Genomic DNA, 27,262 nt, shown 5'->3' on the forward strand with positions numbered 1-27,262 from the left:
CATTGAACTCTCGTGCCGCATTAAAGAGCCCCACAACGTTTTTTTTTTTTTCTGTTTTTTTTTTCTTCATTTTTTAATAAAATTGACCGAATTTGAAACCTGAGACTTTGTTTCATATCAAATGTGACAAAGGACAAAGCGTATTGCAATTTATTGGACAAACATTCATGATGAAACCTGAAAAGTGATGCACAGACTCTGTTCAACTTCCTATTCATAAATGAATAAATGTAGCCTTTAATCTAGCCCATTTGTGTGTCCTGCAAGTTAATGAAACTGTATAGCCTGTTCATTAGTGGTTAGAGCCAATATCAAGCAAAGACATGTTTGTGTGTATTTTATTTTGTTTTATTTTGTGATGAATAGAGAGTCTCCACAATGCCGATAGATTGAAACGAATGTCCGAGTGAAGATTGCACAACTCGCGCAGCGCGTCGTCCATGCAACTGATAGCAGCGGACACGAGTGCTCAACTCGATTTCAAAAACAACAGATTTTAGCGCTAGATCTCTTATTTATTTGCTAACTAAATTAATGATCTGTTAACTGGAGATGTTTTATTTATTTGTATTAAAGGAGCCGTATGTAAGATTGTGGCCAAAACTGGTACTGCAATCAGTTTCAAATAACTGTAGAGCAGTGTACCCCCCCCCCCCCCCCCCCCCCACACACACACACTCGAGGTTGCCAGATAGGCTGCAGGTTCCTAATATTTGAATCTGACATGTTTCTATCTGCAGCTGTGGTAATTAAATCAGAGCTGGCAACCCAAATGCTACAACACTACTGACTCCGTGATTGGTAGATCGGTGGAGGGTGGAGCATCAAACAAAACATCAACATCAGTTGAGGGCTGCAACTGCACTTTTTAAATAACAATATCCTGGCCGCACTACTGTTGTCAGTGATATAAGTATTTGAAATGAACATGATTTCTTAATGTCTAGTGACATATCATGGCCATTTTATGATTATTTTAAATAAATTTCTTACATACAGCTCCTTTAAGTACATCCATGCCTCAATGTTTCAAAAAGTGAATGTGCGTGAAACCATCGTAAAAACAATTGGTGTTGATTGACGCCAATCGGACGTTCATGTATTTTTCCACTTATAGGCTAATAATAACATGTTGCATTCTATACGGCCTGATTATGTCATTTTTCTAAAGTTACATTAGCCTGCCTCTAGTTTTACTCAACTTGACTATCATCATATATCATCAAATCATCAAAATGTCCGTAAAACAAAATCTCTGCCGGTCACTTTGACCGGCCAGCCCGTTTCTCATCCCAAGGCGTCATATACTGACGCTTTTGACGATGCGTAGGCCTATACATCCAACGCCCATGGCACCCTTTAGCGTCAATATGAGATGCAGATATGTACAGTATATGGGCCAGAAGGCGCCTCCTAGTGGTCTAACCCTACCCCAGACCTAAACCAACACATAACCGAAGCGTGTTACATTGACGCTAAAGGGTACCATGTGCGTTGGATGTATACAAATTGTCAAAAGCGTCAGTGTATGACGCCCTAGGATGAGAAAGCGTTGTACACGGCTGAAACTCATGCCCTTACCTACCCCTACCCCTAGCCTAAACCGACCCTTAAAACAATTCAAATATATTGTAGAAATGAATCATTAAGCATTGCTTTGACTTCTACCATCGCGGGGCTAGTATCAACAAGGAGTCCAGAAATTCCTTTTCTATTTTTTTCCCCTCCTTTGCACGCCATAAACACAGGCGGCAGCACATTTACATTGCTGCTGAAAACTGTTTTTCTCCCCCTGCTGCCATTTCCTGCTACTACTGTAGTACGTTACCAAACTAAATCATTATGCTATCATAATTTAATCTGTAATCATAATCTGCAGCTTTGGGGTCTTTGAATCAAATACGTTGAGAAGCACTGGTTAAGCCCTCATACTCGCACATTCTTCAACAAGGTGCGCACCTTAAACTCAATGTGAACGCCCAATGCCCAGGGTCTATTGCATGTTGATACTTCTTCCATGTCTCAGCGTGAGGAAGAGAGAGGTTGTCAATTCTATTTGTCTGTAAATAAATGAATTACTAAAGACTACTTAAACATAATATTATAAATAAATTGAGCTATTTAATCATTTTTATTTAGGCAGTGATTTCAAATTTCATAATCTAGCACTGAATTCAGTATTTACGTAGTCCTGCATCTTACACTTATACTGCCATAATTTCATGCGAGATTTGTTGCCAATTCAAATAAAGCGAATGTGAATGAGTGATAAGTTCACTGCATTATGCAGGTTGTTCAGTTGAACGGCGAGTCAACAGTGTCTAATTGATGTCACAACGCATGTGTCTAATTGATGTCATTCTCTGGAGCGAATTCAGTACCCTCAATGTGTCATCAATCCCTGGATACAGATAAGAGAACACAACACCCCATACACTTTAGATTACTCGAATGAAATAGAATTTAAAACTTTCTTCTGTCACGTGACTTCTACTTTTTTTTGAAGGATAATTCACACTTTTTTAAAGGACGAATAAAAAGGAAAATACTCCCCCCCCCCCCCTCTTATTTCTATTGATTGAATGTTTGCAAACCTCTGAGATACTGATGGTACCAATACACTACTTTTTTAGTGAAATTACTGTCTTAAATTCTCCTTTTGAAGTAGTGATATGCTACTGTGCCCATTCAACCTGATTTGTTCAAGAACTCCACATTAGAGTGTTGCAATGGGTTATCATTTGCTTTTATGTGTATTTGTTTACTCTAGCATATGCTTTTAATTCAGCAGTCACATATCATATTCTCTCAGAGGGATTTATTTTATATAAGACAGTGTTTCCTAATATTTTATGTACCGTTTGGCCTATTTACAAAGTGGCAGGGGTCTACCCTCCTCTCTGGTACCATCTGGCCTAGAACAGAGACCGAGCTGGCGTAACCCTGTGACCCATGTAAACGCACACGTATGAGAACACACATACACTTACACTGATCCACCCACACCCACCAGCAGGTAGGAACAGTGCTGCTGGGCCATCTGCTTTCCCCTCCATCCAGCAAATCTCCAGATCTTCTGCTTTCGATCTCACTCTTTCTCTCTTACTCAATTTTAATTCTATTTTCACACTATAGTTACATCAACACAATCCCAGAGCGACACATATGAAATCTAGATGAGTTGTATTTTTACCATCAACAACAATTTCCATTAGGATCATGTATGCTGTTGTACAACTGAGAATTTGATCATCGCACTGTAGGCGTCATTGACCACTTTAGCCAATTTGTATGTCACCACTTTATAACAAAGCTCACAGGAGAGATGTATCTGGGAAGCATCTCAGTTGCTATTATTTTGTCATTTGTAATGTTGTGTTTGTTGCGGTTGTCATCAGCTTACTATCCACTGAAATCACAAAAACAAAAGCATTCATAAGGATTTCCAATTATTGACATATAATTGCAACTTTTACTAAACTTAATGTGGATTAGAACCCACAGAATTCCTAACTTATTATTGATATTTAGTTCATGCATTCACCTATTGACGTACTGAATCCTAGGGCCGACAGAACTGATGAAGTTTTTAAATAAAATGTCAGAGATACAGTTGAGCAATTGGACTGATCAACAAGAATTTCAAATCACAGTGTAATGTAAGTTAGTTGTATGTTGAATGAAATAGCCAATAAGTGTGCTGATGAAATAGTTGTTTAAACGCTATGGCATTTTATTTTCATAACATTATTGTTAATATTTTAGGGGAGGGTTGGTTTAATGGATTTTACTTGTTTCTTAACACACTTAAGTGTGCTTTGTATTGTAATACTCAAATTAAGCATTACTCTGCATGATGATTGTTTTAATAATATTTTGATATGTTTTAAAGTACCTATTGATGTTGACAAGCATACATATTAAAGCACAAGTAAAGTATATTTTATAATTCTGATAATATTGTAATATTATTGGATATTGCGCTTAAATGTATTATATTTAAATCTCTCAAATTGCAACTTGAACAATTAAAATGTGTAAATACAAAATGATTTCAATACATGACAGACAAGTTTTACTAGAAACAACAAAGTATTTTTTTAGATAACCATTCGTGCAATTCAGTACTTTCAACAGTACACTTTATCTGTACTTCATAGACAAAAGAAGGAAATATTTACCAATAAATATGTACTAAAGTCTTATGGGGCAAATTCATTAAAAAGGTAGACCTAAATTCAACTAATGGAAATCGCTTTTCGGGACCTAAAATATATATAAGAGGTAATTGACACCACGAACACGGGTAAATCAACAAGTGCTGGGACAAGAAGTACGCTGTCAATTCGACGCAGAAGCATAAAACAGGCTTAATGAGGCCTTAACTCCCAGCATATGCCTACCTCACTCCACCATCCATTTCCAAACTTGTCCTAGCGCCACTGTCCCCAACGCTTTAAAAACAAAGTGATGCCCATGTTCTACACCTCCACCCAGCAATGCAGTACTCCTTTTCTTCTCTACAAGCTCGCCATCCATTCAGTTCTTTTGTCTATGGCTTAAGCCCTGCAGCTGAGGCCTGCACTTCAGTGTATTTTTGTAATTGACTTTTTAAGTAATTAAAGGGAAGCTAATGCATCCTAAATGCCTTTAAATTAAGAATAGTGATTATATACACCCACTTTACACAGGCTGGCGGCAAGAGCAGTCCAGATGCCTCTATGTGTTAGCAGTTTTACCTGCTAAGGTGGCAGTATGTTTATGCGTTTGTGTGACTGTGAGCCCATCCATTTTGATTTATTTTTCTTGTCAAGTAGGTTAGACAAGTGTAAAGTTTCCCCATCAGCACAGAAAACAGCAGAATGAGGTGATAAAAATATAGTAACCTTTCTATTGCCCTTTGTAAACACCAGGGATCAGAAGGAAGGCCCTCTGAGGAACATTTAAGAAAACCGGAAAAGACTGTAAATGGGAACAGCCTAGAGAAAAGTAAAGAGGATTTTTGACACCGTTCCAAGTAAAACCACCATTTGGAATCACTCAGAAATGTACAAATCTTGGACAAAGACAGCAAGCACCTTTAATCTGTAACTTTATATCTCTGGAAATAGGAAACAGAACCCTTGAATCTCTAGATCCCCTGACCTCCACCCTAAAAGCTTCGATCTTAAACCTTGCACATCCCAGAGGAATCTTTCTTTCCTTACCTTCTACTTGTCTTTTTTCTTTTCTAAATTAATAGAGTTTGTTCAGTCTCGCTTTGCATGCAGAATCCTCCCAAAAATCTTCTTTTTTTTTCTACTGTAAAATACTGTCTTTTACTCCAAAAGAACTTCTGTCTCAGAAGCCTGGTGTCCTGTGGTGCACTGCGCTCAGCTGAATGTAGTTTTAAAAGCTTTTACAGTGTTTTGGAGTTCAGATGGTTCAGATGGAATATATTTTCCATGAGTTGCGTCAGGAGAGTCAGCATGTTCTCTATCAGGCATTGGCAGGCTCTGCATGTTTACTGTCAGCTAGCATCATTTATACATCTTTGTCATCTTCTGTTTACCTTATTTTTGTTGTGTTGGTTTGGTTTATGACTTTTAAATCTTCTGGATTGCCCTCTTTGTTTTCTTAAATTGAGTGCACGTGCTCCTGTCAGTGTGTGTGTTTCTTTTTCCTTGTTAAGGTGATTCAGTGTATTGCTAAGGGATCTCTAAGCCTTCAGCTCTCTCTACAAAGCTTTTCAATTAGCCCTTAATTGCCTAATTACCTCTGGGCATCATTGAGCAATGGAGAGAAAGAAAAAAAGGGAGTAGAGGAAAGATGAGCGATCTAAAATAAACTTCTGTGTTTTAGTCAAGAGGTCAAGGTTTGCCTGGTTAGCATGGTCAAGTTAGCCCCTACTGGTAGATGTTATAACTACACCACCTAGATGCAAAAACCATCTTCCTTTAATGACTGCCATTAAAATGTAACAGTAAACTATAGTAATAATACAAATATCAGGAGCTTTAACTTTAAATAACTTTATTTGTTTATTATGTTGTGATTATTGTTGTTGTTATAATATAATATAATGCATTATAAATGCCAATTTAACATATAATGTGTGTAATATCTATCCACTGTGTTATCAAAAGGTGTAATGAAGTATGACTCGGCCATGAGGTCCTGTGCTAGAACAGAGTTTGCTTCTAATACAGTAAATGTTCTCACTATTCCATATGACTGAATCCAAACTGTAGTTGACCTTTTCAGATAAAGGGTGAGTTACAGTGATGTGGCAGTCGCTGCCATGGTAATGCCTCTGTTTACAGTATCACGTCATACTGTAATGTAAAATGCTGTATTTTAGCGGTATAGCTTTGTCCTACAATATCTGGAGAAAGTTACAATGGCTTGATCCATGTAGACCTCCTTGGTTTTATTCATTTTAAAAATAGATTCCATAAGTTTCTTCAGAACTGGAAAAAATTCACATGATGCATGTGGAACCTCAGACTAAATCTTTTTTTTCTCTCTCTCTTTAAAAAAAAAAAAAAAAATCTCTTCCTCCCTCTCTGGGAAGATCCACCATCCCCCAGTCTCTCTCTCGCTCTCTCTCTCTCTTTCTCTGTCTCTCTCTGGAGGGTTCTAAGGAAAGCAGTGAAGCGCCACAGCGAGCTCCTGTCTGTCACAATCACACATGTTTCCCATTAATGTGACAAACACAGTTGACATCCAATTTCCCCCATGTGCGCCAGCTTCCCACAAAATGGATGATGAGACTGCAAAACCCCCGTTCATGATAAACAGCGGCATTCCTCTGCCTCAGGGGAGGAATCCACACAACCAGCGCCATCAAACACATGAATGGCATCTCATCTCATACTAAGTGAACGACCAGGGCAGGTGCGAGGGGTGGGGGGGGGGGTTAGGGGGGGCTGAACGGAGACATGTAGTTGTTATTTGCGGGGAACGGACGTGTCTGGCGGTGGAAGCAGAAGCCGACACGCAGACACTGCTGCATGCGAGTTTCTGACAGGCCGTTTAACTGTGCCATCATGACCTCTTGTTACGGCTGTAACAAACAATAGTCCTCAGACTGACTGAACGAATGTTGACTCTGTCAGAGGAACTACCAGTGAAACTCTTTTGGCATTCCGGGATGCCACTGTCAATCTGTGCAGCCTCTCCGGTGTCATTATGATGTCATGACCTGCACAGCCTCAGCAATACCAATGGCCTGAGTCAGACAGACGTGTGTTATTTGCTGCCTGCTGCTGCCACCTAGTGGTGGATTTATCCCACTAGATGCCATTTCATGAGAGAGGCTGCAGAGTGTGAAGTTCAGTTCCCCCTCTCTTGAATGTAAGTTAGGTGTTATGGGTGGAGCTAGAATAACCAACCATACGCTAACCCTACCCATAACTCCACCCATGACATCCAGAGAAGTGGAGCTGGATGTAATTTGGCTCTGCAGTGAGCGCCACTTGTTTTAGCACGGACGTTCAATGACAGCAAAAATGCAGACAACCAGCAGCAAACTGGCCATTATTATTCATTAGAATTATAACTATTAAAGACAACAACGGGCCTTATGAGCAAACTGCTGAGCTGCGCACAAAATGAATGCGATTACTTTGTTATCTCCCCCAGTGGAAAATCAAACATTTACTTTGAACAACAAAACTTGGGTTTTTCATTATTCTCTGTCTTAGTCTTACCCCAACAACAGCCCAATTGTGTAGATTTTCCTATTAGCATCAGATCAATAGTCTTCTTTAGTTTCCTCTATGCTACATTCCCGCTCTAAGTGAAACCGTAGTAAATCTGAGTGAAATTAAATTTACTAATTGGTTTCCGAGGGACAAAGGAAACAAAAGTAAATTGATTGCTGTAATAAGTCTTTTAGTAAAAGCACTTTCAGCTCTACTGTTCGGAGGGACGAATTAATTCGTCTTGCTTTCTTGCTGTGCTTTCCCTTTTCTTGCCTGTCTCGTTTCATATTCTCACTGTTTTACTGTTCTCAATATTTGAAGGAGGATGAATTTCTGCAGTGCTTCATTGAAGAACACTAGGACATCCTGGCCAAATTTGCCCCTTGGCCTCTGTCCATCATGGCCTCTTAATCATCCCTATATAATAATGGGCTTCATCCCTCTGTCTCCTCTCCACCAATAAGCTGGTGTGTGGTGGGCGTTCTGGCGCAATATGGCTGCCGTCGCATCATCCAGGTGGATGCTGCACATTGGTGGTGGTTGAGGAGATTCCCCCCCCTTCCATATAAGCATTGAGGTCAAAGAAAAAGTGTTATATCAATATAACAAATTATTAATTATTATTATTATCATCATAGGACCTGAAGACAGCAAGTGAATATAATTCAGAGGAAGAGTTCTAGTGTACTGATTATTTATTGCAATATGTTTATTCAGCCCGTTCTCATCCCAAGGTGTCATATACGACGCTTTTGCCAAAGCGTAGACATCCAAAGCACATGGCACCCTTTAGCCTCAATATGAGACGCAGATATGTATGGGCAGAAGGCGCCTCCTAGTGGTCAAACCAGACCTAAACCTACCCATACTCTGTGCGTGTTATATTGACGCTAAAGGGTGCCAAGTGCGTTGGATGTCCATGCTTTGGCAAAAGCATTGTATATGATGCCTTAGGATGAGAATGCGTTGATTTATTATGAAAGTGGATTTCATACTTTTTTTATTTTACTGTTCATGGTTAAATGATTTATATTAAATAAAAGGAATATATATATATATATTCATACTTATTTAATTCTCATACATGTCAGTCAGTCTACACTCCTAAATCTTCCTAAAGGAGAGCACAAGTTGGGCCCGTTCAACTGCCCTCGCTATTTCATCTCTCAAGAGAATTGGAGACATTCAAACACTTTTCGGTGTCTCCCTTGTGCATGGAATTTGCTCCTGGTATGGTAAAGGTTTTTCAACCTAAACCCAGGTTACGTTCCTAAGGTTCCTTCTGTAAGACCTAGAGTACTGCAGGCCTTCTGTCCCCCTCCGGACGTCAGACTGAGAGAAACTTTATCCGCTCGGCCCAGTTATAGGGCCATAGATGCTTATGTCCACAGAACTGTGGAGAAAGTCTGAACACTGTCCGTTTGCTTTGGGGTACCCACAAAGGGGTGCCCGGCATCTAAGCAGAGGATGAGCAAGTGGGTGGTTGAGGCCATCTCACTTGCTTATGAGTTGGCCAGTCAGCCTTCACCTTTGGCTGTGCGGGCCCACTCCTCTAGGAGTATCAGCAATCCATGTAGCACAGGTGCTTTCACCAAGATGTGTGCATTGATTTCATGGGTATTAGCATTCCCACAGCGTTTCGACGCAGCTTGAGTTACCTTGAAAGGGAATGTCTCGTTACACATGTAACCCTAGTTCCCTGAAGAGGGAATGAGACGCTGCGTCACCCTGTCATACTCCTGGCATGCCCGTGATCGAGTTGCTTCAGCCTATCAGAAGCTGATGCTGTTTGGTTCAGGTGAGCTTAAAGGAGAACTCCGGCGAACAATGAACCTTTGGTCTAATAAAACATCGGAACCTAGTCAATCGTTATCTGATATTTGTTTTCATGATAATCGAATGTAAAGAGTTTTATCTCTAAAAACTGTTTAGCGTATAATGCTAGTAATGGGGGCATTGACTAAGTAAAAAGAAATCGCTACTTTATATCACTAACAAGGCTCAAAATAGCCCCACACTAACACAGAAACATACTGAGGCTCCATACATGCAAAACGAAGCATTGAGAACTTTGTAAGTGTACAGACCATTTAATAAGAAGAAACTTTATGAAGACAGTTCACTTCGTGAATACAGACAGGAGCCATCTTAAAAAATAGTCTCGATAAGTCGATCCCCGAACGCGGTTCATACAGTTCAGAAGTTCGCTGAACTTCATACAGCTCAGATCACTCAGCACGTCGTTCGGGGATCAATATCGGGGATATATAGTATATTTTGTGGCTCAAAATATTCACTGTTAATAAATACAGGCCACAGATTCTAACACGTTAATTAGTTCACCAAACAATTCATTTGTTTTCAGTGACACAATGAAAGTCAGTAAGGTCTTAACAAACATTGGACCTCACTAACGTTCAGACACTTTTCAGAGTATATTATTTTATGTTTCACAAAACAATTCATTTGTTGAACTATCATTTTAGTCATGATGACCTAAATTAAATAAGTAAATAGTATAATGTTGTCAATGGAAATATAATTGGGTAGGATTTAAGGATTTAATTTGTAGGATTTTGGGTATTCCATTTCAGTAGTAATTGGGCTTATAATTTAAAATTCTAATTTTATAATGAAAGACTAGTGGAATGAGTGCAGTGGGATCATTATTCTGATTAATACCTTAATGTAGCGCTGGGGGGCGCTGATGCAGACAATACTGATGGGAACCTGAACACAGGCACTGACTGCTGAAATCTGTGGTGTGGGTCCGTGGTAGCTTCTTATTTGTGGATCCCTGTTTCCTTTAATAAAATTCATAATAAATAATAATTAATCAAGATGCCCTGAAGAAAAATCTTTTTTAAATGCAAAGCAAAAATTATTATTATTATTTACAAATGGCTCATAAGCCTGCAAAATACTATTATTATAGAATTGTTAGATATACTGTAATAAAAAAAAAATAAACAAGAACGAAATCTTTTTTATTACCAGAATGGATGAGAGTTCACAAGATCCATCTGACATACAGAAGTGTTTTGTACTAATGTTATAAATTAGTACAATTAATGGCATTTAAAGCACTCAAAAAGTATATGTGCAAATTGTAATTAGTAAATTGTAAATTGTATTTAGTAAAGACCCTAAAAGTAAACAAAGTCCCTTCTTCATCCATCAAATGAAGAACTGACCAAACACCTTTTTACCCCACCTTTTTACACTCTCTTACACTGATGAAGAGTTCAACATCAATGGATCTGCTTGTTGTTGAAAGGCAACATTGTATCTAGCTTTATTATTGTTTATTATTAATTTCATAAATAACCATACATTTAAACAAATCCATTATAATTAATAAAAAAGCAAGCTCTGTTGAAATATGTGAGATAGTCCTTCAAGGTGGCTAACTAAGTTTTCCAGGTTGGGCAACGTAGGAGCGAGAAAAAGAGGAAGCATCAAACTGAGTATTGAGAAGCACCCGTATAGTGTTTTTTATTGAGTGAGACTTAATAAGCAGAATACCAGTGAATATTTCATCATAGATTTTTTTTGAAAACAAAATGCAGTCTTTTTTGAAGAGAATACACAGACTAATGAAAACACAGTTTATTAATTTTATTTTACCTTTTCAGCACAGATTAAGCATTTACATGTAAACAGCATCAATTGCAAACATCAATGATCATTTGAATAAATATAACAACAGTTGCAGTACTTGAGTAGGATCAGTTGTTAGAATGCGAGATCAAGAGTCTTTCACAACTGCCCTTCATTCACTATAGCTAACTATATACAGTTCCCTATAACCTTCTGTATAACCTGAATAACTTCTGAATAACTCATGCTTCACAGAAGAAAGTTATACAGGTTTGCAACAAAGTTAAGATAAATAAGAAGTTTTATTTTTGTATGAACTATCTTTGGGAGCGTTACACTTTAACTTTCTTGCGAAACTTCCTGCTTAATGAAGAAGTTTACAAAGAAATATTCTTCGGAAGCGGATGTCATGCATTCTGCTATTTTAAAATGTGTTAATACCACAAGGAAACAATGGTGAACCTCACTGAGCATTAAATAAATGTCTATAATCCCACCATAAAATTCAGCTCATATACACACCATATTAAGCAATAAAGAATGGCTAGACATTACTGGAAATTTAAACACATATTTTCAAAAAAGTATGTTTCAGAATCATTACAATTACTTTATTCGCCAAATTCATCAGCAGACACACAGGAATTGGATATGGTAATCAGTAGCACACAAAACTCGACGACACAAACCATATATACATGTAGCTACACATAGCATGCTTAAAATAAATTAAATAAATTCAAAAAAATAAAATATGCTGAGGCAAACCACTCAATGACGAGTTTTTGCAATGCATTAAATGTAAACCAAACATGGAACAAGAAGTTTATTGGTCATTTTTAATAGTTTAAGTGCATAATAAGATTTCCTTTGTGGCACAAAACCTAACCCACAGGACTGCTCTTCATAGATCTACAGTAGTTCACAGCAAGGCTGATTTGTTGTCATAGAGACATCAGATCAGACACACATTGACCACCTTATTGTGCAATCTATATTACAAATAATCTTGACTGTTCAGCAGCACCACAACTTCACCCTAACAAAATGAACAGTGACACTTCCAGTGATCACAGGAAACAGATAGCTTCTTTCATCAGACATTAAACCCAACGCATTCTCACCCCAAGGCGTCACCTTTTGACCATGCTTCAATATTTGACGCCTTAGGCGCCCTTTAGCGTCAGTTACATGACGCGATCCTACGGCGTCATCGAACTGACGCTAAAGGAAAAGCTAGTTACAATAGGGCATATAGTACTGCAGTTAGCACAACAATGTTCAGCAGAGCCACAGCACCGATAAAGGGAAATGAAGGCAGGGTCTCACTCTCAAGCACGTGGCACGGAGCAAATTGTCAGATGTCCGTCTAGCACGTTTACATAGAAAAACAATTAAAAAGCTCAACAGAGTTTTATGGTTGCCCCAAAGCAGACTTCTCACACATGCACATCCTGCCCTCATACATACTCATACCGGCAATCATATTCTTAGTTCACACACAGTTATCATACTGGTAATTTACAGATAATGTTACAATTTCTCATAAGCCAACCAAAAAAACTGATTACCGGTAATTTTGAAAAGGTCCCATTCACACATGATCTCTAAAGATTAATTTACCAATTTCCAAAACCAATTGCAAAACCAATTTCCTAAGGGATAAATAAACTAAACTGAACTGAATTATGTTCCAGTAAAGACTGTGTGAAAGAAACACATTCTATTATTATCATCAACTCTCATATGGCAAGATTAACCACCAGCATCCTCTTTACTCATTTGTCTTCTTCATTCTACAGAAGACTGCCTCCTTATATGATAACAAGAATGAGAATTCTTTAACATGACACACATACATATAGGTCAGTTCCACCTACACAAGTGCAGACATTTTAAGATTGGCATCATTTACTTACCCTCGTGGTTACAAACCCCCATGACTTTTCATTTCACTTTCTTCTGTGAAACATTAAAGAAGATATGTGGAGTATGTTTCAGTCAATAATAGGGTCGAATGTTGCTAGAATTCCACTGACTTTCAAAATATCTTCTTTTGTGTTCCTCCGAAAAAAAGAAAGTCATAAAAATTGACATCAGGGTATAAGTAAATGGTGACACTTTTAATTTTGGGGTGGATTATCTCTTTAAGAGATAATAATACGACAATAAAGGAATCACAATATAAAAGCTTAATGTTTCCGTGTATAAAGCATTTATAAATGCACGTTTAATAATCATGCTTGAAATACTCTATTGTTTGAAAACGTAGCAGCAATTGAAAGGTGAACTTCAAATTCTGTTATTATTTACCCAGCCTACTTTCTTTTTTCACACTATGTTACAACAACAACAACAAAAAACACTGGATTTCATTGACTTTCAAAACAATGCAGTATATTTTAAAATGTCTTATTTTGTGTTCCACATAAAGAAAGAAAGTCATTCAGGTTCGGAATGACTTGAGGATGAGTAAATGATAGCATAATTTTCATTTCTGGGAGAAACCCTTTTAAAAAAACCAAACAAACAGAACCTAATTTTGAATTGAAATTAAATTCTGCTCAAATATGAATAATTCAGAATAAGATTCTTAACTGATTAAAATGAACACCAAATATCAGTGTTCTGCTCTTTGGCAGCATTCAGAATTCGCTCTGATGTCTGCTCTTCAGGGACACTACTGTGCTTAATGTGTTGCGTGAGCAGTGTTTGTTTTTCTTGATCTTTGTGAAATGACCCTGGATGTACTTGCGGAACTTGGTGGTGGCGAAGCAATACACCAGTGGGTCCAGAAGGCAGTTGATCCCCATAAGCATGAGGGTGATCTGGTGAGCATCGTTTAAGCTTTGGCGAGTCTCCTTGCTCCAAAGATTCAGGTAAAGCACCGACAATGCCCAAGGACCCTGCACCACGTGATGGGGCAGGAAACAGATCACAAAGACGCCCACGACAGCACACAACAACCTCAAAGCTCTGCGCTTGGTACCGCCTGGACGCTTTCCCGTGCTGGCTTGAGGCTGACTGATGGGTTGAGACAGAAGAGCTCGAGCGATCAAGATGTTGCAGACAATTACCATTGTGAAAACAAGAAAGAACAAGCCAATAATGATGAAGTGGGTGACGGCCACTGCATATTTTTCGTTATCTTTATTATCTTGATAACCCTCGAAACAGCGAAAAATGTTCTCATTCTTAATCTTATTGATCTGAATTCCCGGTTTAGTGAGGTATATAACCGATGCCACAAGAGTGACGACCCAGATGGCCGCTGAGACAATTGCTCCACGTCTCCAGCAGTCAGAAGAGGCGGCGACCAGAGGCCTGGTAACAGCCCAGTAACGGTTAATGCTGATGGCAGTAAGGAAGAGAATAGAGCAGTACGTGTTAATGAAGAAAAACGTGCCTGTGATACGACAGAGGGCATCCGAGTACTTCCAGTCACCGTTATGCACGTAGTAGCCAATCCAGAACGGTAGAGCGGACACGAACAACAGGTCTGCAACAGTCAGGTTGGTCATGTAGATTCGAATCTCATTCATGGCTTTAGATTCCCGCATATAGTGCAGCACATAAAGAGCATAGCAGTTGGCCAGCAACCCCAAGACAAAAACAATACCGTAGAATATAGGAAATAGAGTGTAACGAAACTTTGAGTCAACTAATTCGTCTGTTGTTTGATTCTCAAAGCTGGTATTTCCAGGAGTCGTCATCGTATGTGTATCTAAGAAAAAAAACAAAGATAAGACAGCATACAATTAAATTTTGATTCCTTCGAATATCATTCAAAGTGGTCATCTAAAAAACTATATTGGCTGACACTACTCTGGATGTAGTGTCAGCCAAAGGTGTGAAGCATGTCATTTTCCCACCACATTGAAACCATATTTCAGAAAGGTTTTCCCTGATAATACCACCTCAAACTCACACATTGGTTGCGCAATGTTTTGATATTGTCACAGAACTATAATATTTACATTTACACCTTCCAAGTTAACTGGAAGACTACATTTTAGAAGGCCGTGTCATCTGAGATTTTTTTTTCTTTTTTTTAAAAAAAGCTTATTTTTAGGACATCATGTGTCAAACTCTGCTCTAAACAGCTCCAAAACACCTGCCTGGAAGCTTTTAGTAATCCTGAAGACCTTTATTTGCTGATTCAGGTATGTTTAATTAGAGTTTAAGCTAATCTGTGCTGGACAGTAACCCTCAAGGCACTGAGTTTGACACCCCTAGACATTTATTTTTATTGATTTATTTGTCCACTACCATCAGTCTCATCATTGTCCAGTGTCTGTTGTTTTTCCAGAAGTTACTTATGACTACACTGTAAAAAATTTCTTGTCAAATTAACAGTAACTTACTGGCAACAATTATCCAGTACTTGCTGTATTTCATTTAACAGTAAAATTACCGTAACACTAACTACAGTACTGTTAAGCATACTGCAAATTAAATAACATTATTTTACTGTAATTTCTTACCATATTAAAGTACAGAATTACACTGTTAATTTTTAATAATACTGTATAGTATGAAATGTTATTGTATTTATTTTATAGTGCTACTGTGTAACCTGTAGAAAATCCGTAGAAATATTATTTGAACTGTTAATGGGAAATAGAAAAAAGAACAATTGAAGCTTTAACTGCACAAGGTTTATTGTGTATTTTCAAACACATTAGTACATTTACATAATATACATTTAAATACATTAATACAATTAAATACATTAATAATAAAAATGTAATATAATACAATAAAAATCATGCATGACAATCATGAACAATTATGCATAAATACATGCAAAAATTATCATGAACAGGTAAAATAGAAAAGATTAAAGGGGTGCTATCTGATCAATCTATTAGAAAGATAGTTCATAACAACTCATCCACCCACTCCCTGCTGGGGTAAAACAGCTTAAACTAGTCTAAGATTGTCTATTGGTTTGAGATAGACTGTCTAACTGGTCAGTTGCTGATTTTAAAGGGTTTTTGGCTGCTTTCTATCTAAGGGACCAGATTTGCAGGGCTGGGAGACACATATAAACTAGCTTTGACAAGTAAACCACCAATCCAGATGAGTATTACAAAATGACAAGTTATCCAGTGTCCTTTAAAAAAACTAAACTAAACACAAAACAACCTCATCATGCACATGTGCCATGAAAAACTTGCATTACGGTATTAATAATCATTTATATGCAGACTTATGTTCTTTTGCAATAGGAAGTTTTCTATCCAAGCTTTTATGCAATTAAACCTTAAACTGTACAACATTTATTTTCACACAACAATTCTTAACAACTTGCAGATAGACAAAATTCACAGATGGATAATAATCTGTTTAAAATGTTCTCAGTGGGTCAGTACTGGACCAAGGTATAGTAGTAGTAGTTAGATAAATAGAATAATTAGATTAGATTTACAATTCATCGGTCATCAAGATGGATAGGGGTCTTCTTAACATGCACAGCTCACACCTGTGGAAAAGGAGAACAGACAAGACAGTTAAAATACAGTACGTTTTTGTTGTTGTTGTTTTGGCTAAACAGCAAAAACAGACAAAATGATGTCTAAAGTGTAATTCACTTAATACTAAAATCTTGTTTGTTGGACTGTTGTTTAAAATCAATTGTTAAAGTATGTTCATTATGTCCTCGGTTGTATGCTGTGTAATATAATACAATGCTATACTGTTCAGTGTTGTGCATATGTTTATGCCACAAGAGGGCACTAAAGTGTAGGCTATGGAGGATGCGTTTGTATTATTATTATGTTTGTCCAAGTTGATTTACCGTAGTTAAGAGGATCATATTACTGAGAGAATCTTCATTACTCTCTGTGCTGTTAGTTCGACCGTGAGACTGATATGTCAACAGCTGAAATAAATATGCCAAGAACGGCTAAAGATAACTCATCTCTATCGTCCACTCTTTTCTTTTGAATGCAACGCAAGCTGAAACATAACTCAACATCACGTGAAAACGTAGGTTAAATCTTGCTTGTGTGATACATGACTTAAAAAAAGATTGACAAGGCATGATCGTTCCCTTCAAATGAGTAGGCTACATGTCAGTTTACACATAGTTAAAAAAAACCCAAAAAAAAAACAATGATATTATAGTCACACTTTGTATTTTGGACAAAAATACACCTGGGCGCTTTCCGTGGTCCATCAGTTATCACTGAGGTAACGTTAACGTTAAATGGCGGAACGCCAGGTCAGGATTTACACGAAAATAAGCGTGAAAAAATCAATAAGAGGAATCGGCACTTTAATTTTATAACAATAAATCCGAATCCTAACCTTGGATGTCCGATTTCAGGATACATTTATCGATTAGCAATTCCTAACCCCTGTAAGTCATAAAATAATGAACGTGCAGGCGCTTCCACCGACTTAACGTGGTAAATAACAAAATGATTAGACCATTTTGACCGTATAAGAGGTTACATATGAAATATATGTCAATAAAATCACATTTAATCAAGTAAGGCTATCAACATAAAAGAAATCCGCGTCTGACTTATACAGACGTAGAACATTCCGCGGCCACTTCTTTCTAACGTTAACGTAAGTAACTCATATGGTTTGCATAAAAATATGAATTACTAACCAGATGTATGGCGAAAACGTTGCCGACCGACAGCGACGCGATGCACGGCCTGCGTGTTCTTACAGAGGGAAGGGAACTGAAGAGTTCTTCATAAAATGGCAGCTTGTTGTGGTTATTTTTCGCGGTCATTCGTACTAATGTATTTGAATTTACAGTAATATCCCAAATGGCTACATTGAAGAGTAGCCTATCATATACATATTATATTAAAATGTCTAGAATATATTAAATTGAATATAGAAATCGTGGTCAGCTATTCTAAATAACTTTAAAGTTACTAGCTAGAATCCGTTTGCATACACATTATAAGAATTATTACTTACCAGATGAAGAAGTTGCAGGTCGGCAGAAAAGACAGCAGCACCACTGACACGACAGAGAAACTCTTCCAAAGTCAAATATGCTCTCATGCACACCCCACTGACATAAATTATGTCATAAATTATGACTGTTAATGGTCAACCAGTGCTACATTTTTATTTTAAATGTAAGAATAACATTAGTAGGCTAGCAATTTTACCCGTGGAACTGTGTGTGGTGTTTTTCGCGGTCAATTGCACTGCTGTATTTAGATTAACAGTAACTGATAATTTCCCAGAATGCATTGCAATTCTACAGTAACATACTGTCAACTGTGTGCACAGTACATAACTGTTGAAAAAACAATTTAATACTGTGAAAACAACTAAATCTACTGTAACTTACTGTACATAGATTATACAGTAAGAAACTGTTGAGAAAAACAGTATAATCCTGTGAAAACAACAGAAATCATTTACAGTGTAGTTTACTCTTTTAAACAAGAGTTGTGGATCACACAGCATGCATGCAATGCTAATATTTACATCACACTGTATGTTTAGCCTAATGTAAAAAAAAAAATGTATAAAAAAAAGTATACTTCAGGCTTATTATTACAGAGATAGGTGAAATGACACATGCACTTTTGTGTTTTAATGAATTAGAAACGTGGGAGAGCGACATTAAGAGTGATATTTTATCTTGCACACTGGCAGTTGAAAACATCCATTGTATCAAAAAATGATCATCATTACATGTTCTGGAAGCTAAAGCATTTCTTTCTCCTAATTGCATATTTATCTGCAATCTCTTGCTGAAAGCAGGAAATGAATTGGTGAAGCTTCATTTTCTGAAAACCACAAGAGCACATATTACATCAACATATGTTTTTCACAGCACTTGCAGTCAGAATAAAGTCGGGTACTTTTCAGGCATTATTCTTAGTTGTTTCAGTTATTCAGTTTATTATTCTTAAATATAATATAGACTAAAACAGCAGACCTTAAAGAACATTTGTATCATGAAAAAATGTTATATGGGTAAACTGACACATTAATAACCCTTAGGCTTCTCAGCAACAGTAAAACAGGAGAAATGTAGGCCTATGTTTAAATGTATATTTTATTTGCATTATTTATTTTTTTACACTTTTTCATAACTAAGAAAACTGTGATAACATGATAAAGTAGACATTTGCCCTAAATATATGTTAGGGTGTTTCCATTGTTCACTAATTTACAAAACAGCTACAAAAAATGTTACATTGTAATTTTAGTTTGTGGGAAAGATTTCACAGATAACGCCTGTCAACAATAGCCCAGCACAACACATAACATTACTTATTTAACTACATTATATTGCAATAATTGCGTCACACACTAATAATAATACATTGTTCGTTTCCTACAAGATAGACCTACATTGTTCATTCAGTTAATTGCGCAATGAGGCCAATGAGCATAGCCTATAAAACATAAAAGGGGCTTTTCCAACATTGCATGCGTCAAAAGTCCTCGTCATGTCTTCGGGATTTGTGTCTTCTTACAACATTAACAGACATGTTTCGCAAGATTCAGAGTCGTTTACAACCGGTAGTTCTTTAAACACCAACTAACTCTTGAGTTTTAGGCCTACATGACTGATATGTAAAACGATAACATGTTTGTCTTGTATCTGATCTTAGTTTGACTAAGCAGAAGATAAAGCATAAAGATATAACGTTGACTAAAGGTGTCTGCGCGCGATGCCAAAACGATCTATCATCTAGATGTATATTAGGCTTTTGCGTTCTGTTGTCGAGTCGCTCGCTCTCAATATAAACATCTTCTAAATGAGCACAAAAGTAAATTTATCGCTTAACCTACCTTGTTTAGGCACTTGGCTATTCCCGGTGAATGTGATGCTTGCTCTCTGACTGCTCTCTCAGAGTTCACGCCTTCAGATCGGCAGCTCTAATTGTATAGCCTAGAACATGAAGTCACACCTCTCGTTTCCTATTTTCCTCACCCTAGCCTACATTACAAAGTTCTTTGGAAAGCAGTTACTCACTGTCATTCATATGATCATGAAAATCATCCAAGAGCTCTTTATGTGATGAGATGTTGAAGTCGGAAAGAAACGCGCAGTAAAATCTTTGAAGAAAAGTTTTAACTGAGTTTCTATTCTAACCCAGTTTGGTTGATATTGTGTCCATTGGTTTATCTGTTTTAGGTGAACTCACTAAGAACGAACCTCTGCCCAAGGCACGTGCAGGAGGAAGGGCATTGGGGCTTTGCCTTTTTCATAATTAATAAAAAAATGCCCCTCAACAGTTAAAATCAATAATATTGTGGTCAATAAAACATATTGTATTTTGAAATAATTAACATGACGTGCAAAAACAGTACAAAGCGCTGAAAAGTCGGAAAATCCCCAGGCTATAAGATTTCATTAGCGTGTGTTTCAGACTTGACTGACAGATATGACTATGACCTATATGACAAAATTATTTGAATTGTGTAAATTTGAATAGGCTAATTGACAAGAGTAATCTAACAATTTGGAATATTGTGTGGGATTTTAAGTAGTTCTGAATTTGATTTCTTTAAACGAATAATGAACATTTGAAATTTAACGAGTCGATGCAGATGGCGGCATAGTCAAGTCCTTGTTGACTAATTCTGGAAGCGCTTCATCAGGTTCTACCTTTAGACCCACCAGAAGTGGCAAGATAAGAAATCTGATCTTCAGGCTGTCACCATCGTCCTGATTATTGACCCCCAATTGCCTAGAGAGCCCTCTGGCCGATGGGCCTGGTGTCATCCCAGATAGCAAACTGACATTGAATCAACGTGGAAACAACGTCTCTCTTGACATTGAAACAACGTTGATTTTGCTCATCGAATTAACGTTGAACCAACGTCAGACGCGGCATTCTTCAAAGCTAAATGAAAATCGAAAATTGGTTTGCTTTCATAACGTTGAAACAACGCGTTGATTTCAAGTTGATTTTCCGTTAGTTTTGAAAGAATGACGCGTCTGACGTTGGTTCAACGTTAATTCGATGAGCAAAACAATGTCAGATCAACGTTGTTTCTATGTCATATTTCCACGTTGATTCAATGTCAGTTTGCTATCTGGGATGGGTATTCCCTGCAGTAGACAGCAGAGTAAGAACAGCTCAAATTAAGGTGGAAGATATGGGATGAATACATCAAAATGATTAACACATGCAAGCACTGATATCTATTAACTTGATTAATGTTGAGGAAATGTTTTACTATCCACAACCAAAAGCCTTTCAACTTGCGTGTGCCAAATTCAAAATTGAATAAATGTGTTGCAATTTGTACAGAGACATTTTTGTGAATACAAATGTTTTCGTTTGTATTTGGCCGGATTCACATATAGTGCCTAAAAACGCATAGAAAATGCTGGGCACACCGCATTCTCCTTTTTCCAAAGCGTTAGGGCGGTTGCGCTCTGGTTGGTTCTTGTCACGTGATCTACTGTGCGCTTATGGCATTCTGAAAAGTTGAGATGTTTTTATCTCGATACGCACGTAGGTGACACTGTCGTGAGCATTTATACTTCTGCGTTCAAGTCTTGGTTGTTCTGCAGTGCTGCTCAGAAATGCTAGTTGGTGGCGGAGGATTTTAATGTTCCACTGTGTTTAGATTCCTCGCGGCTAGGTTACTACAAGCAATGGTGACTGGAAGAGAGTGGATCATGTTGGAGTTGGAGCTTCTTGATGTGGATAAACAGTCAATTTTAGTGAAATTACTAAAACTAAAAGACAGAAACGAGAGAAGACGTAGGAGGAGATGGTGCGTGCGGAAATGCGTGAGATGGTATGTGCGGAAATGCGTAGGAGGAAATGCGATGCTACCAAGCCGACCAATCACAGATCTTGCGGTCCGTGTCATCGTGACGTGTAGTTACATTTTTGAGGAGGTGTCAGGCTACGGCGAAGGGTGCGGCATGGTACGTGTCAGTGTGTATGCTACGCCGTACCTACTGCGCGCACTCTATGCAGAAGTATAAATTGGCCTTAAATTTGAAATAACGAACATAAGCGCGCAAAAGACGCGATATGTGAACAGGCCCTTAGTGTATCATAATTTGCGTATACAACAAAAAAGATTTGCATGTGTGGATAAGGTGACACGCAAGCATTCTTTTCTGAGTCAAACTCATTTGATTCATTTGGATTTTGAGACTTTCTTTTCGCGGTTTTTAAGCATTTCACAACCCACACACAAACTACAAATGAATAGGCCTGGTGCTAGTTATTAATGTGTGCACAACTACCAATCGTTTTGTTGACTTATCGAGACCAAAGATGGCTTTGTTTTCCAAAGATGGCTCCTGCTGTGTATACACGAAGTGGACTCTTTATAAAGTATCTTATTAAACGGTTTGTACACTTACAAAGTTCTCAATGCTTTATTTTGCATGCAGGGACCCTCATTATGTTCTGTGTGGAGCTATTTTGAGCCTTGTTAGTGGTATTAACTAGCGATTTATTTTTACTTAATAATAGGGGTGGGAATCTCTAGGCACCTCACGATTCGATTCGATTACGATTCAGAGGGCTGCCATTCGATGCTAAATCGATTTTCTGAATCTTTTGTGTGTGTGAGTGTACTTTTAAAGAAAAGTATTTATAGTCACACACACACAAAGTAATGACCCATAAAGAATTAACGTACAATATATTTTATTAACATTGCAAAGAACCAACAGGAAAATAAATGTGTGCCTGAACTAGCAGCATACTTGTAGTAAATTAATATTATAACAACGACCGGTACAGCCGAGTGTTTTTCCTCCTCCGGGTGTTATATGGCTTCTCAAATGTGTTGTGTTTCCGAAATATTTTAGTTTTATTCTACAAAGCTTACAACTAGTGTGGCTCTTGTCCAGATCCTTTACCCCTTCAACTTCAGAGGCCAAAATATTTCCACACCTCAGTTTTTAACGAGGGTGTTTGGAATGGATCTCACACTTTCTCAGCCATGGTTTCCTGAATGACAAAATAGAAATGTGTCACCGTCTCTGTTTCCTTTCTTCGCTTCCTGTCATAATGTTGCAATATGTTTTAAAACCCTCCAGATACATAATGTGCAACAGTAAGTATTATTAGAATCTTTACTTTAAAGGCACACTATGCAAGAATTGTACCTTAATATAACAGTTTTAAAGTAATTTTGGTGGTAAACCAACACACATAGAAGGAAAAATCATCCTGTTAACAAACATAGAAGGAAAAATCATCCTGTTGGTAAAGCTTTTGGGGGTGGGGGTGGGGGGCATCACTGGAAAAACCAGCAATGCAAGTTTGAGAGGAGTGCCACCAACAAGTCAAGTCTAGTATATTTATATAACACTTTTCACAATATAGATTGCATCAAAGCAGCTTCACAGTATCAATCAAAACATTAATAACAATGTTCCTTTCTTGGTGGAAAAACATCCACATTTGGTAGAGCTGATCAAGGGTATTACTGATTGGTTAATTAATTTGAATATCCCCAACTGAGCAAGCCGAAGACAAATCTCACGATAATCACGACATGCTTTTCGGCAACAACATCACACACATCAACAACAACATATGAAGCATGAAGACACTCAGACATGATACTCAACAATGGAAAAAGCAAAGAAAACGCGGTCGGAAGAGACTAGGGAAAAATAATCTGACCACGTGAGGAACCAGACAAGAGTTCCACTCGGTCAGGCTTTTCCATAGATGGGGCTTTTCACTCTCCAATCCTCGTTACTGCAGTACAGTAATCGTGGCAGGCCATTGACCAAACCTGTAACTGAAAAATTAACTGATGCTTTAGCTAAATGGATAGCTAGAAACTGCCACCCAGTTAGCACTGTGGAAGACAAAGAACTAAGAGGGATCATTCAAGTTGCATCAGGAGACACGACTTACAATGATAATGTCTCAGAATTCAGTTTGTATGACAGCGAGAGGGCGCGAATGATGGACATATTGGAGAAAGCAAAAATATGTCGCTCTCACAGGCAATGTGAGCAATGACAACTACTTGTGCGTCACAGCACACTTCATAGATGAAGAGTGGCAATTACATTCGTTTTCCCTTACTGTGAGTCCGACCACAGAGCGCAACTTTGCAGAGGCATGCGCTGAACATTTTTTAGAAGTCGGAAAAGAAATTGGAAAGTGGAGCAAAAGTTAACAACACTTGGGACGGACAGCACTCGGAACATGACGGCAGCAGCGGCCCACTGTGTGCAAAGAACAATCACGGATTCACTTTGCGACTGTGGATTTGACACTCTTCTGGCCAAATGTTGCAAAATTGTTGGGCACTTTAACCACAGTCCATCAAATGCACAGTCCATCAATTGCAAGAACCACTTAGCGACCAGATGGAATTCTTGAGATGGTCCAGCAAGAAATGGAAGCTTTAGCATAAGTTCTGCCAGGAAGACTCAATACGTCACTTATTACCTTCTCATCTATCCAATCGTGTCTAATACTTGCGGTATAAAAGACCAGTACTTACAAACAGTATGTCTGAGTTTGCAGATGCTGATGCTTTCATTCACCTCCATTCTCCCCACCACCACCAAGATGGTTCCTTCCCCTCCATCCTCCCCTCCACCACCAGGATAGTCCCTTCCTATACCTCTCAGGGGGTCGGCTGCGCCCCTGCCTTCGTCTTCAGGCAGGAAATGCAGAATCCGAACCCTCGGATTGCGAGCTATGGATGGGGCCTACGCTAAAGAACTTTATTGCTTGCTGGGCTATCAATAAATTTACTTATTCTACTGAGTCTTTCTGGTAGAACCACTTGTAGGACCAGACCAGCGACCAGTACAGCGGCCAGATGGAATTCTAGAGATGGTCAAGGGGATCCAGCGGAACCAATTGCAAAAACTGGAGGAACTACTTAAATAGGTTAGTTAATATTATGCTCTTTACTATTTGTGATCTCTCTTCCTGTGTCTTGTATGTGTGTGCTCTCTTGCTACATCAGATGACGATCCGGTCTATGGGTTGAGGTTCAAGAAGGTGTTTACCACAGACCTAGCTAAATGGAAGGAAAGCACAAACCTTCCATGGCTAAAGATCACTACTGCCCTGAGCTCCAGGTTTAAGGACCTGAAGTGTCTTCCCAAACACGAAAGGAATGAGGTGTGGAACTCAATAAGCAACCTGGTAAAGGAAGAGAGAGCAACCATCTGCAGAAACAACAGTAAAACAGCCAACAAAGAAGAGCAGGATGTCAGTTATCTTGCTTGGTTCATCTGATTCAGATTATGAAGAGTCAATAGACAACCGTCTGGACTGCTACAAATCAGAGCCAATATGAATATAGTTGCCACAAGAAGCCACAAGTAGAGTTGACTCCAGCTGGTAACTCAGGGTTTATCTGAAGATCTTAATGTAGCCTATTATGATTTTTTTTTTTTTTAAATTGAAAGAGAAAGTATGGTGTTTAATTCTATTTGTGTACTATCTGTTGGCTGTTGAATTAGCAAACTCTTGAATATGATATATCCTGCCATGAATAAACAACCATTTCCTCAGTAGTCTATCAAGATCTTCTTAATCAGGGCATGACATTTAAAGCTGCTAGGAAGACTGTGAGAGCACTAAAAAGTACATGCTAAATAAGTAATGACAACATATTTTGATGAGTTACCGCAATGTAAAAACATTGATGGTCAAATTCCAATGTTGCAGTAAAAACAATTCTGGTTTCAACCCCACTCCTTGTAATTACTTTGCCCTTTTTAAATACTAATTATGAAATGTCAGCTTTAAGTGGTAAGTTCAATGGTGAGGGTCTGCTGCATTAAAAATAAAGTAGTTGTCTCAACCAGGGGTGCGTTTCCCGAAAGCACCGTTAGCCAACTATGGTCGCAAGTTCTGTCGTTATCTGCATAGTTTAACGAGTCGGTTTTTCCCGAAACCATCGTTCCAATGGACATTCGCAAACAGCATCGCAAAGTTGGGTGGTTTGAACGACAGCTCTCGACCTGTGGTTAGAGGCATCGTTTCTATATTGCATGACATTTGGAGGTAATAAATCCTTATCTTGAGCAAAATAAGCAAGCTGACATTCAGTACAACCGGTGCCTTTTATTTAGAATACATACAAATGGTATTTACGTCTTTTAGCTTTTCAAAAGATTTGAAGTAACGTGTTTGAAGAGTGCGCATGTGCGAACGTGCATACTATGTAAGAAACGAGCCAAATATTGAGTCTGGTAATAAAGCAGAACAACTGAGAACAATTAGAAATAGTCCTCAGATGACATGTCTGTAATTTATATAAAACAAATCTAGCGTTAATTGGATCTCAAACAGTTTCATTAAAAGTAGTTATTACTCCACCACGTGTGAAACCAACGTGGTTGAACTATACTTTGCGACAGTGCGTGTTGGGGAAACAGTCGTGACTAGCTAGTTGATTTTTCCAACGATACATCGTACTATGGTAGTGAAACAGTGAACTATACGTCGTTGTAGGGAAACACACCCCAGGATGGTGGAGTGGTTAAGGCGTTGGACTTAAGATCCAATGGACAAATTTCCCTGTGGGTTCAGACCCCACTCCTGGTAATCCAAAAATTGTTTGTTTCAACTTAAAGTTTAAGCAGATATTAAGAAGTTGAAGTACAGCATAGAGGGTCAAATGCCAATGTGGAGTCTGTTGCAGTAAAAATAATCCTGGTTTCAACCCCACTCCTTGTAATTACTTTGATCTTTTAAGTACTAGTTATCCATTTGAAATGTCAGCCTTAAGAGTTAAGTTTAGTAGTGAGGGTTTGCTGCAGTAAAAATAAAAAAGTTGTCCCAACCAGGATTGCTGAGTGGTTGAGGTGTTGGACTTAAGATCCAGTGGACAAATGTGGGTTCAAACCCCACTCCTGGAAATAAAATAATAGGTTTTTGATAAATGATAGTCTTGACATAATGGGTATCAAGTCTAAACATGAAGTAATGTCCTCACCACATAAAATGTGAGAAACTGTCCAGCCGAGTGTCTTCTATTAGAGTTTATGGTTTCAAATGGAGTTTGCTGAT

The 27,262-nt window shown here is 38.1% G+C and overlaps 1 protein-coding gene and 1 pseudogene across 2 annotated transcripts; one reads left to right on the top strand and one right to left on the bottom strand.

Moving 5' to 3' along the window:
- Positions 1-11,288: 11,288 nt before the first annotated feature.
- ptafr (platelet-activating factor receptor) lies at positions 11,289-20,170 on the bottom strand. Its single transcript, XM_039680710.2, has 2 exons — positions 20,073-20,170; positions 11,289-15,009 (listed from the first exon to the last, which is right to left on the bottom strand). The coding sequence occupies exon 2, from the start codon at positions 14,996-14,998 to the stop codon at positions 13,931-13,933; it is 1,068 nt and encodes a 355-aa protein (XP_039536644.2). The 5' UTR covers positions 14,999-15,009; positions 20,073-20,170; the 3' UTR covers positions 11,289-13,930.
- Positions 20,171-23,044: 2,874 nt separating this feature from the next.
- On the top strand, positions 23,045-25,884 carry LOC148973571 (uncharacterized; annotated as a pseudogene). The gene is made up of 2 exons (XR_016146605.1): positions 23,045-25,126; positions 25,206-25,884. The product of XR_016146605.1 is annotated as an uncharacterized LOC148973571 (transcript).
- The last annotated feature ends 1,378 nt before the right edge of the window (positions 25,885-27,262 follow it).

Source organism: Pimephales promelas, chromosome 15 (genome assembly GCF_988280905.1).
Source record: "Pimephales promelas chromosome 15, fPimPro1.hap1.1, whole genome shotgun sequence".
Classification (NCBI taxonomy): Eukaryota; Metazoa; Chordata; class Actinopteri; order Cypriniformes; family Leuciscidae; genus Pimephales; species Pimephales promelas.